Source organism: Physcomitrium patens, chromosome 10 (assembly GCF_059467195.1).
Source record: "Physcomitrium patens ecotype Gransden chromosome 10, ASM5946719v1, whole genome shotgun sequence".
Classification (NCBI taxonomy): domain Eukaryota; kingdom Viridiplantae; phylum Streptophyta; class Bryopsida; order Funariales; family Funariaceae; genus Physcomitrium; species Physcomitrium patens.
Genome location: NC_143419.1, coordinates 10817499 through 10831481, shown reverse-complemented (window position 1 = coordinate 10831481; position 13983 = coordinate 10817499). Strand labels below are relative to the sequence as shown.

The window sequence follows — 13983 nt, the reverse complement described above, 5'->3', positions numbered from 1 at the left end:
ACCCCTTTGTACTTACGATCTTGTATCCACTGACTGTCCTGTTAGATTAACCCAATAAATTTCATTCACTCCGCATACTCAATCCTATAGACATCCCTTTAATCCTTCAATCACAGATGTAACTCGATTTTACAAAATAGTCAAGAGTATTCAAACCCACTTCATTTAAAAATCCCGATTCACCATTACAACACTGACTTCAGCAGCGATTGCCTCAGTCTTTCCAAAACTCTACGAAGAAGAAAAATCCAAATTCTATGTCTTTCCTTCCCCGACCCGAAGCATGAAGCTCCTCTCTCTAATTTCCTTGATCTTCAAAAAACCTCCAATGAAAACTGAACTGGTAACCTTGCAAAAGCTTGAAAACTCGCTCCCCCCCCGATTCCTCCGAGAAAAAAAAAAAAAAAAAAAAAAAAACCTCCCCCCTCAAAACTATATCCCCCCTAACCTTATCCTCTGAATTTCTTCAATCTTCCGTCTTAGATCCGGAATTGGCTCCCACCTCAAGCTTGGATCCGAAATTGGCTCTCGCTGTCAAGCTTTCTCCTCTGTTTTTACCTTTAAGAAATCCATTTACCGAAAACAACGTTCCTTGAAACGGCACAGAGAACAGGACAGCCTGAAACAGAATCGAACCCCGTAATCGGGACCACATTGAGTCACCCGACCAATTCACGTCCTATATTGGGAAAGATGTCCGTAGTAATCTAGATGTTCCCGTAATTGGGTCAAATTGGTCCTCGCATCAGATTGGCTAAGACTCGTAGTAAGACCTGGATTTCCCGTAATTAGACTGCATTGGGTTGACCGGCCAATTCAGGTCTCATATTGGATAAGAGGACCCGGATTGGATTATCGAAATTGGATCCAATTGGCTCCTCGAACCCGTCGTGTGAATTGGTCTTTCTCTTCCTACTGACTCCCGTTATTTGAATCGAACGGAGCATTTCAGTATGCCCCGGCTGACTGTAACGGAGTGACTGAACCTGACCACTCAGTATTTGTACTGGAGTTGGTCGATGCTCCCAATATTCGAGGTAACTGAATATTAATAAAATTCCCCTTTCTTTTTATTTTCACTGTATACTCGTGTTACAACATGACACCGTGAATGATTCTCGGATCGAAATTCGAAAAGTCGATTATCACATTTTACCACAAAATCGATTGCTTGACTCAAAGTTTGAGGATCAGGTAAGTTGAGCAGCAATTTCTTTACTTCGTATTGCAATCCATAAAGAAATTGACTGATGAGTGCAGCATCATCCCACTTGATGTCAATTGCAAGTTGTCGAAATTGTGAAGCATACACTGTTACTGAGCGATTTTCTTGTCGCAGAATTTAGATCTTATTTGTTGCAACACGAGTTGCATCGTGTTCACCATACATAGATCGAAACTCCACCAAAAAAGCTTTCAAATTGTCCAATATTGGATTTCGTTGTTCAAGAAAAGACGAAAACCACGATAATGCAGAACCAGAAAGTAGAGTGCCAATAAACCTGACTTATGATCCTGAAGTTGGATAGCTTTGCGGTTGAAGTTCAATTGCCAATTGTACTTGATTGATGAACCCTCGAAACTTTGATCTCGTACCATCAAATTTCTCGGGTAAGGCAATTCTTGGTTCTCTAGTACTTATAGGGTGTTATATAATTGGAGAAGGAACGTGATTTGTTGCAGATGTTGAAGCAGCTCCGATCATCTCTATATCCCCACTTTCTGCTATTCTTGTTCTTTCTTGTGTTGGTGAATTGAGTTGATGCATCGCAAGCATTAACTCCCTCATTTGCTCTTGCATTTGTGCCATTGCACTCTTCATTTCAACAAGCTCTGCCATAATGATACTAAGAAGAAAAATTTGTTTGATACTGCTCAAGACAAAAGAAAAGAAAGACTTGATAACAAAGAAGATACTAAGAACAATATCAGTTTAGAAGTGGATAATCCGCAAACTTCTAATACGCTTATGTCTTGTCAAGAGAAAGGGGTAATCCGCTCTTACTCAAAAAAAATAAAGCTCTGATATTGTAAGTGTACTCTTGTCAATCTGTCAAGGACAAGAACTCGATGAAAAAACAATTTAGACAAGTGAGCCTTCACTCAAAGAGAGGTAACAAAATATATATAAACAAGTATATATATTGAAAGAGAAACTGGAATGGCTATTGCCAAAAGACAAGAAAACTAAAGACCCTTGAAACTAGACTAGAAGCAAGAAAGGAGTTGACAAGAGTGAAGAGAGCTTCACTCTTGCCTTTATATATACTATCTAACTAGAAGCCACGTGGCGATATTCTATAAGACCTCTAATATGTGTTGACTTTCTAGGCCACATGTCTTTGCTTGCAAGGCAAGTTTTCTATAAGTGGACTACGTAGTTAGCTTGTCCTTCAAGCTATCAACATGTGTGGCACATGGCTAACTTGTTGACCAAGTTTCTAACCTAAAAGTCAACTATGGACTCCTATAAGATCAAAGCAACGTATATGAAGCTTCTAAGAAGCTTCTCTAGAAGATATTACATAATTAACATACTTTTATCGACTCTTGTAGGTAATTATATGTATATCCGTGACAGTAATCATATGTTAAAGAAGTCTAAGATGTGGCAAATAATATTTTGCTATATATTTAAATATTTATTTCTTTTAAAGATAATTGATAGGTCTTCTCACCTATCAATAATGTCCTATTTTAAGACAAGAAGATCACCCTATTATTTGATTATTGTTGAGACCTTGTAACTTCTTTTAAATAAAACATTTATTATACCATTAAGAGTCGTTCTTATTTCTAATAAATTTACCACATATTGAGACTCTCTTTGTAGATCATTATACCAAATGCATTGTATCTCACCATCTATTCAAAGAAGAATAATCGTAATGTCTCATTTGATAAGTCAATAAATGATGGCTCTTAAGTTGAATCTACTTACTATTCATTCTCCATCTTTTTAATGCTGTAATTATATAAAAACTACAAACAAGGATAAAAGATAGAATGCAATCTATTCTAAATTATATTTTTTTATAACAAAGGTTTGATATCCTTCATCTTAATTTTGATAGATTTCATTGATAAAAAGCTTTGATCTATTCTATTATATTTGTAAGATTTTTTGCTAGCTCCCACGTAAATTTATTAATATTATATTTGTGCCAATAAATAAGATATTTCAACTTAAATCAATGCCACCTTGAGTCTAAGACTCCTTCTACCTTAAATTCTTAATTATTACCCACATTTATAAGAAGCGGTGGTATTTTTCTTTTTCTCAAGATATTTACTATCTTATGGCTCCAAAAAAGACATGTAAAATACAAGATAGATTTTCATAGATTTTGATAGATGTAATCAATAAGCAACTAGATTAACTTATTAAAAAATAATAAATGATCCAAGTCTATGATAATCCAACTTGTTATAAGAGCAAATACTTTAAATATTATAACAAAGTAATTATACCTTATCACCAACATGTAAATAAAGTTGTTCTTTGTAATAAGTATCTGTTATAACAAGGCAAAGATAGGATATTTGTATTACTTGCTTATAGAGATATGAAGTTGGAGTTGTTTTTGGAAAGTTGTTAGAATTGAAGTTAGAGTGGTGGTTCATATGAGATCCACTATAGAACCTTTTAAAAAGGCTTGGGATAGTTATCATGGTAGGATCCACTTCTAGAGTCTTGTAAAAAGTTTTAACAGTAGTTGAATAAAGTATAAATAGAATTAGTTGATTCTATTTGGGCATTTGATTAAGTATGGCTTTAGATTCTTTTTTTTAATAAAATTTGGTTGTTTTTTCTTGTTGTGTTCTATTTAGTTATATTTTATTCTATTTTCTTTTATCCAAACTTCTCTTTTATGTTCCATTCTATTTAGTTATTTTTACTTTTGTTTTGATGTGACTAGTCTTACATTGTGTTGAAATCTTTGTTATTATGAAATTGATAAGGTTTTAGACTTTAAAAAATTCAGTATTATTTTATTGGTATTAGAGCAAATATTAGTCTATTCTTCGGTAGTGTATTGATAGCCATCGTTTGTTTAAAAGTTAATTATTGTAATCAATTTGAATACTATTTTGGAGCTATAATGAGTTATTTTAAGAAATCAATTAGAAAAAAATAGATAAATTTTGTGACTTGGAGAGATTTGAAAACAAGTATAAGAGTCAATTTTAGCCCATTGATGTGGAGAAATTAGCATGCAATCACTTAGCTAACCTTATATAATCTAGGTCAATGCAAGATTATGTTTCTTCATTCTAATTTTTATATCTCCAAATTGATAATGTTTCAAAGGTAGAGATGATAGATCGATTTGTATAAGGGTTGAAACTTGTAGTCTAGCAAGATATAGAATTAAGGGATTGACAAACATTTGAAGATGCAATTAAGTTTGCAAAGATGGTTAATGCTATAGATTTCAAAAATTGAGGAGTACGACCTATAACGCAAGGTATTAAGCTATTAGCCAATACTATAATACAATAACCAACATCAATGGAGATTGATGCTCTCCAAAGACCTTGATATTATAGAGATGACAAATATTGGTACAAAAAGAATTGTAATTTTATTGTTAAGATTCAGACCATTAAATTAAAGAGTATTCAAAATGTCAAAGTTCAAGCACCAACAATTCAGAGTGGATTTACAACCTCACAGGCCACCAAGTTTATGAAGAAGTAGAATAAAAAAAATAAACTTTCCAATAAAGGTAACAAAGCTTAAATATGATAAAATCTTTAATATGCCATACCTAGAAGTGAAAAATGAATAAGTCAATTGGCTAAGAAAGATAATTTCTTTCAAAGATAGAGGATAAACGATGACTCTTTTTATTCATATATCAAGTAAGATAGCAAAATAATTTGTGGCTAAAAGCTTATTTGTATGAATAATCTTTATGAAGAAATAAATATGACATAGGCAATTAATATATGTGGTAGTTTTGAATCTTGTCTCAATAGTACATAAGACAGCCAAAGGAGTAGAAAGAGTAAAAAAATTCATACTTATATATTGAAATGTCTTTGCAAATAATTTACATAGTGGCATGCCACTTGATTGAGGTACCCTCTTCCAAATAGAATTAGTACCTAGGACCAAAATAGTAAGTTGGCCAATTTATTGCCTAATATGAAATGAACTTGAAGAATTACAAAATTATTGGAAAAACTCTTAGAAAAGGGTCTCATTTGAGAAAGTACATTTCCATGAAAAAAATTTGTATTCTTTGCATCTAAAAAAAATGGTGACTTTGACTTTGTATCGATTTTCGAGGCTTCAATAAGAACACTATCAAAAATACATATTTACTTCTAAATGTGGATGATCTTTTTGATCAACTTTGATATGCAACCATCTTTAGTAAATTAGATCTTTGGAAAGGTTATTGACAGACTCCTATTTCCAAAGAAGATATAAAAAAGATGGCATTTTGTACCTACTATGGACATTTTGAGTGGCTTGTATTACATTTTGGCCTCACCAATGCTCTAGTCTCTTTTGTGGGATCAAATAAATAGATTATTTTGGGACCTTTTGAATAATTATGTAATCATTTTTATTGATGATATCTTAATTTATAGTAAAATCTTTAAAAAGCATGAGCAAAATCTATGGAAAGTATTGTACGAGCTATGTAATAGTCATTTTTATTGCAAGCAATCAAAGTATGAACTTTGAAAGTTGAAGGTCATCTTTTTAGGGTATATAGTATTGTTTAAAGGCATGTGTATGAAGCAAGACAAGGTGAAAGTAATAGAAGATTGGACAACTCTTAAAGGTGCTTCTAAAGTTTATTCATTCTTAGGCCTTACTGAATACTATTGCCATTTTACTTGGCGATTTCTTCACATTGTTGCCTCATTGACAAACTTATTGGAGAAGGGTGTTCCATTTGAATAGAAAGTAGAACAAAAAAGGGCCTTCAAGGAATTAAAAGAGACACTAATTATTACTCTAATACTATAACTATATAATTCCAATCTTCTATGTATACTTGATATTGATTCTTTCAGCTTTGCTATTGCATGGTTCTTTAAGAAGACTTTGGTAGAGGCCTTCAATCTATGGTGTATGAATAATTCAAACTTAGAAGGATAAAGCATAATTATTCTATACATAATTGAGAGCAATTAGCAATTGTATATGCCACAAAGGTGTGGCAATACTATTTGTTGAAGAAACCAATGACTCTTTGGACTGACCATTGACCTTTGCTATATGATTTATATCTAAAAAATATAAAATCACAACATCGTTATTGAGAAGAGTAGTTGAAACTCTTTGACATTCAACTTGAGTATAACCAAGGACAAAAATATATTGCCCTAGACATCTTATTATGCAGATGTGACTTTTAATCCAAATCAAATGATAAAGCACAAGTTGCTATCATTAATAGTATCATTTCATATTTAATAAGAAGAACAAAATAGAAAGAAGCAAAACATTGCAATGCTTATTTTCAAATGATTACCAATTAATTGAAGATGGATAATATATAATATCAAAATTATTATATCAATGATGGCTTGTTTTATATCTAAGAGTAGATTTATATACCTGATGATGCTATACTTTGAACATGTATACTTCAAGAAGGATAAGATATCCCAATATTTGGATATAAAAGTACGAGAAGATTTTAGAATAAATCTCAAGGACATGATTTTGAGTAGGTTTGAATTGTGATGTTTGACTTTTTGAGTTAAAATTTGAAAAAAAAATTAGAAAATGAGCTCTAAGCCTTGAATAATGAATCCTATTGAAACATCAATATCATTAGGGATCAATGAAGTAGAATTACCATATAAAAAAAGCTCGAGTAGAAATTTTATATATGCCCCTAGAACATCTTAAGGATGTATTGAGTAACAACTTATGGCACAACTCCACCATGCCAATGAATAGTGTTGTCTTTTCTAAACTAAAAGCATCTCACCTTTACAAAGCATAGATGAGAAGATATTAAGACATATAGATCATGGTGGGATTCATTTCTACAAGCAAAGCAGAAGCTTGATTTGGCTTTTTCTTTGATAAAATATCAACATGGAAAGCGACTATCTAGCAAATGTAGTGCAATTGGAGACATGTGTTGTATTCTAATATGAATCAAACAAAAACATGTGATTGAATTGGCATTTACGAGAGTGATGGTGATTTCATTCCATACACAATTATTCAATCCTACTTTGAATACACAAAATAGCTAAACTTGGCCTTGTCTTGGATCCATACATTGATGCAGATGATTAAAATATAAGCTAATACACACACCTTAGTTACCAATAGTGCTAATACTCTATAATATAGATCCACATGCTTTAATAGAAGTACCAATATACAAAGAGTTATGCATCACAATTGGGTAGAATTGAATAGATGCAAACAGAAGGATAATACCATAATATTATTCTACAATTGCATAGATTGACTACAATGGGAGCTTGGCTTCTTTTTTTGTCCTAATAATGTCCACTTCTTAAGCTACTCAACTCAATTAGGCAGGCAATTACTTTAGAAGAGATACTAGGTTTCCATTGTGATAGAAGAAAAATGAGTTGAGATTTTACCAAACTTATGTAAGCTCAAGTAGAAAAATATTTGGAACAAACAAAGAGAATACAAAGAGTTTAGCCTTATATGGTTGGTATGACACAAATTTGTTGCAATTGACACATGGAGGGACCAAAAAAAATAAGAGTGCAGATAAGTGTTATCTCATGTCTTTAGCAAGTAAAAAAAAAACTATTTTATATTATTTTTGGAAATATGAATTGGCTTTCCTCATGTGATTATGGGACCTTAAGGTTGTACAAAGACTCATAGTATCCAAACAATATTCACAACCTAATCAACCTCGAGGTGGTTGTGTTTGTGTTAATCCAACAGAAGAAGAAATGATAGCAAATGTACACAATTGGCCCTCAAGTAAAGGATGATGTGACAACTGTGCAAGCAGGAATACCCAACCTGACATCAATCAAACAGCAAGAAGAAACATCATTCAAAATCTTAATCCTACTTCAAAACATGGCATATTTGCACACATAATACCTCAGAGGTTCAAGAAAACCAATACACTTTGGCAACTCTTGTGTGGAATCATCATGTGGAATGCAACAATGTGGCATTCAAAGGTAGACATTGGCACAAAGAAAAAATATACAGAATAATGTATATGGACTCAGCTTGGTGGACTATGGAAGATTGGCATGGGTGTCAACACAGGAAAAGATCATGAAGACCCCTAATACAGCAGAAATTATAAAGGAAGAATTCCAGTGGCAATGGTGTTGCAACTAAGTAATTGCTATATGGGATTGGGATCACCCCAAGTGGAAACTTATTTGTCCTAGCTTGTACATGTAACCCATCCTGGCCAGATCTGGCCGGGGTGTCTGTATCTGCCTCCTTCAATTTGCAGTAAAGTTTTTCTTCATATGTGTCAACAACACAAAAATATAAAAAATAAATTCTAGACACTTCAAGATACATCAAGAAGAAGTAATGCAAAAGAATCTTCAACTATTACAACATGGCAAGTGGGACCTAAAAGGATAAACAAAAATAAAACGTTGACAGTTTGAATTCCAAATACCGACCATGCGTTTACTTAACCCCTCTTGTGTAGAAATAATGGTAATAATTATATTATTTTTTAAAACAAAACTACTCAAGAGGGGTGTTGGGAAGGGTATGGTAGGCAGGAACCCAGAGCACATGCTGGTGGGATTGAACAACATGTTATCACTGTCAAATTAAGCCTCATTGGACCCACTATTTACACGATATCCCCCATTGTTGAAAAACGACTAAACGAAAGGAATATGGAGTGGGTGGGGGATGAGGGTGTTGGGCAAGGAACACACAATCCAAGGAAGTTAAATCCACATCACCATCCACATGGCAATAGAGGGGAAGAGTAAGTACCCGGACAAGTTACAATTAAGAATGACTACCTTGTCGGTATACGGACAGTGCACAATGCTCAAAGCATTGTCGAATCGGTACCGCACTAATTGTCTGTACAACGGCATTAGCATCTTGATGGAGTCAAGCTGAATCATTTGACTCATTTCAACGTGCTCAGTAAACCCTAAAAACTACGTTAGACGATCTGTGAAGCTGCACTGAGTGCTCTCGGAATACTCTGGAATGTGTGAATGTTGACCGCTTTCCTCCTTCTGCATTGCATTTTGCGTAGAGGTTGAGCTAGGTGGCAGAATGGCACCCACCTACAAGAGATACAGTAATCCACACTACAGTACTTCGTGATTGTAAGACTACCCGTTCTCTGCCGCATGCTCTTGTTGCAACTTGTTTTGGTAGTGGCCAGAGATTGATGTTCGCGGTTTCTCTTTGAGGATTGGCATGTGGGACGAGTTCTGGTGGCTTCAGGGTCCTTGTGGAGGCTTGTATCTGCCGGTGATAATCGGTTTCTGTTTTCTGGTCAGGATCTCATGAACGATGCAAGATGCTGTGACCTATAATTTTACGAGATCCCAAGGAAGTGGGTTCATCGGGCGGTCGCGGATATCTCGGATGTTGAGGTGTAACACATCCAAAAGATTTAATAGTCAATACTCTTCATTTGAGCATTAGTTTCTTTCATCTGTGCACTTGATTTATTGCGAATGTGTAATTCAGACCAGCTTCGAAATCAGGGTTTCCTTATTCCGTGTACATGTGGTTGGCAACCTTCGAGAATCCAGGATCTAAAGTCTATTGGGTAACAAAATTGTTCAGAATTTTTCCAGCTTGTAGCACAGAACTCTGTAACTGTTTGGTAAATATCTTCATCTCAAAGTACGTGGGTAGTACGATGAATTCTATTGTATTCGTGCTTCTGGTAGCGGTGATACTTCTGTCTCTCTACCTTGGATTTGGTCCTTCATTACAGAGACGCAAGTTTCAAATTAATGTAGAACTTTGCATGCGCTTAGAAAAGAAGCTTGCTAAGACGCAAACCCACATACATGATCAGTATGATCCTTTGAAAATGACTGGAATTCAAAAGAAGATCTACCAAGAATTGAAGGCAGTGATGAAACGAGCAACTGATTTGCTTAAGCAATGCAGGTGCAGCAACAGAAAATCGTGGCTTTGTGCAGCAGTAGCCCTTCTAGATATCAAAGAGCATGTGCTGGATATTGAACTTGAGCTTGCATGGTGCACACGCATGTTGAAATTATCAACTACTAGCCACTTGGATAGTACAGTAGATACTGACGAAGATAGCAACGTGGCCAAGGCAGAAACACAGCAGAAATCACTTTATGACAAGTTGTCGGACGACTTGGAAGATTTGCAAAAGGCAGCTAATAAAGATAAGGCACATCTGCTGTCCAAGCTTGAGAAAGAGGTTTCGAAGCATGACAAGGGGTCGGAGCATCACCTGCTGGTAACCTACTTGCAGTGCCGTCTCAAAGAGTTACAAGGTAACTCTATTCCTGATGGTGACGTCAAATGTTTAGACGAGTACTTCGGAAAGAAGGTCCAATTGGTTGAGAGCGTGGGTGAAGGTGCATATGGCTACGTATATAAAACCAAGGGGTTGGAGCACCTGAACATTCCCAAGCAAGCAGTGAAAATAATTCTTGAACCTAATGCTTTGGAGGGGAAGTTTCTGAAATTTTGCTATCATCCACATATCGTGCAGTACTTTTGGTCCTGGGAGCAGATCGTTACCGACCGTATAGCTATTGACAAAATGAAGAATTGTTTTCTGGAGGATGAGAAGTATTCCTACATACTAATGGAACTTATGCGTACGAACCTCACTCTTGAAATCTGGGAGAATAAGCAGAAGAATCCAGGCAGTCCACCCTTTGCACTGCCTGTGGCGATCGACATAATGCTTCAGATCGCAAAAGCAATGCGATACCTTCACGGTAAGAGGATCACCAAGAGTAAGATCACCCACAGAGACCTCAAACCCGCTAATATACTAGTGGAAACTCAAGGAAACTCTTTGCATGTGAAGTTGGTAGATTTTGGGATATCGAAAGTATACCAGCACACTGAAACCTTAGGTGCTCAAACTCGGAAGCTGGGCACAACGGTGTATGCGGCACCTGAGGTTTTCCTCCCAGCTGAGAATGGCACCACGACGGCAAATTATCCTCCCAGGGCTGACGTTTGGAGTTTTGCAATGACATGTTCAGAAATTCTCACTGGTCGTACTCCTTTTCACCGTGTACTTGAAAGAAAAGATCTTCACGAGAAAATCAAAGATGGATTAAGGCCTGATTTGCCGGATAACCTGCCTGATTGCCTGCGTTTCTGCATTGAAAGCTGCTGGAACCTGGATCCTCAACAGAGACCAAACTTTCAGAATATATGCAGAATGCTCACTGTTGCGAAAGCCGTGAGTTTGAATGCAACTCTTGCCGAGTCTGCTTTCAAACATGTGCAAAAGCTTGGCGATCCTTCGCTGCAAATTGCTTCAAAGCGAGAACCTGAAGTGTGTGCAGGTATTCATAACTAATGTGTGCCACAGAAAGTTTTTTAACATGTGTCCATGTCACACTGCTCCACTGTGATTTTCCGCATTTAAAACATGTTTGAGACATCTCAGCTGTGTTCATATGTGCAGCAAGTGGACTCAAGGATACCACAACAAGTCATGAGGTTGGAGAGGTGGGTCCATCAGATCTGTGCCTCGTGGATTGTCAGCTAGGGTGATAAGTTGAAGAATAATCTAGGAATTATATAACATATGGGTGGTGATTCCGGAGTGAGTGCACATGCCCGCTCTCTGGGATTACTGCTAAGAATCGTTTTTCAAGTGCTACTGTCAAGGATTATCTTCCTCCGATGGCTGCTGCGCCTGTTTACCACTTTGCCCCTCCGATTGTAAAAATGTTTTCGACCTTCGGATTAACCATTCGGATTGTCTCTGTTCCCAGACGTACTTTTTAGTGGGGACGAGCTTCAGGCTGTACACCGACAGCTCGAGGAAAGTGGAGATTTTGGACCAGGAGGCCATTGCCTACATAGGAATTACAACAGCTCTGGATGAGTACAAATACCTGAACCCAATCCAGATACCTTTCCTGCAAGGTAGTTGCTGGGCAAAACAACTGGACGACTACGCACACGGTTGTCTTTGTGGTTTCTTCGTGAGCTCCAAGTACAAAGACCAGCTCAGGAAAATGAATGTGAAGACCGTGACGGGAGGATATCTTGGACAGACGAATGCTCAGTCCCAGGAACCTGAAGTCTTCAGGCACTTTTGGGGTGAGAAGACAGATGAGCTTTTAAGCAGAAGTTATCGAGCTGCTGGGTTCTACAACATGCGCGAATCATACCAATTGGGGTATGTGTATTTTTACTTCAGGTATGGCACGTCAGACTCTGCTGTGATTACTCACGTATGGCAGGATGACACGGTGATACTTGGTGATATTGGCACAGCAGGCTCTGCGTACGCTCGCAGGATGGTGCTAGGCAGCAAGATCCTGCTCAGCGCTCCCCCAGCTGAATCCCATAGCTACTATCTCACACTTTCTTCCACCCCTTCTGCTGAGAACGATGCATCCCGTGTTTAGTTGGTCCGATGGTGGGTTGTGTCTGGTTGCAATGTGGTACCAGATGCTAAAAACGGCAAAACTTCTAAAAATTCCATTCATGCACATATATACATGTGCATGAGAGGTTTAGGTGTAAGATAAAGAGACAAAGAAGCTTTCTCATTAGCCAGAATTAAAGAAATCATTAACCAACAAAAACCCATGTATAATCTGTAAGAAGATTTCCAGTTTTTTTGTGCCCAACGGCATGAATTTCCGCTAGTATATATATTTATATTTATATACATGATGTGGAATTTTGTTGAAATCTGTTATACTACAAGAGCTTGAAGCAAATCCCCGTAAGAGCTACAAAGATCTTGAAGATTACAATTGTATTAATTCATTTACTAATGCCATGGATAGTCTAATGCTAGAATCTTGAAAAGTATTCATATTTTAAGACAACAATGTATTGAGTTATGAAAAGTAAAATATGACCCTTGAAGAATCTCTAACTAAATTCTTAAGAATTTTAATTTGATATTGAGAATAATATCAAGGATTGCTCAATGGTAGTATAATAATTTAAAGTAGAGTTAAAATTTGTTCTAAATTTTTATAACTATATTTCCTTGGCCATTTCTTAATTACTTCGTAAACACTATGCTATAATCAATGATCATGTTAACAATATTTTCTTTTAGATTGCTTTGAGAAATAATAATCAATATTTTTAATATGGAAATGGCCATACATTGCTAAGTGTAAGGTATTTTGTGAGGTATTTTGTTTTATAGCAATTTATATATATATATATATATAAGAAGTTGTTGAAGCCACACCCCACTTCCTACTTCATGATTCATTTTGTACATGTCATTTCTCCCTAAACTCATTTCCAACCCTCTTCCCTTGTTCTTGTCATGTCCCCATCTACCTCAACTTCACCATGATTCCATCCTGCTCCATCCCCACCTGCTCAACCCTACTCCAACTCTACCCCGTCCTTAACAGTTGAAATTAAATAATTCAATTAGTTATTTATTTTCTTTAATACTTAAATAAAATATATCTTAGGCATTAGTTTACCAAAATTATCTAACATAAAATATAAAAAAAATCACATTTATTTTTAAAAATAATAAAACAATCCTTCAATACTTCTTTTGTTTGCAAAAGAATACATTAAATAATTACGATAGAGCTTTATGTCCATAATTTTATTTGAGTAGTTATTTATCACATCCACAACCTCAATTAAAATTCTATAAATTTTAAATAAAATATTTTTATTATATAATTTCTATCATCTAATAGTAGGATAATTGTATTTTAAAAAAACTATTAATATGCTTATTTATATATATCTAATTCCACATACACATGATATGAAAAAGAAATAAATAAGTAATAAATAAATAAATAAATAATAAAATACCACGT

At 35.5% G+C, this 13983-nt stretch overlaps 1 protein-coding gene across 1 annotated transcript; it reads left to right on the top strand.

The window, feature by feature from the left end:
• The first annotated feature begins 8811 nt into the window (after positions 1-8811).
• Positions 8812-13533, top strand: LOC112287536 (uncharacterized). The gene is made up of 4 exons (XM_073536639.2): positions 8812-9303; positions 9481-11499; positions 11622-11665; positions 11935-13533. Exons 2-4 carry the CDS (start codon positions 9711-9713, stop codon positions 12574-12576), a joined length of 2475 nt encoding a protein of 824 aa, XP_073392740.1. The 5' UTR covers positions 8812-9303; positions 9481-9710; the 3' UTR covers positions 12577-13533.
• The last annotated feature ends 450 nt before the right edge of the window (positions 13534-13983 follow it).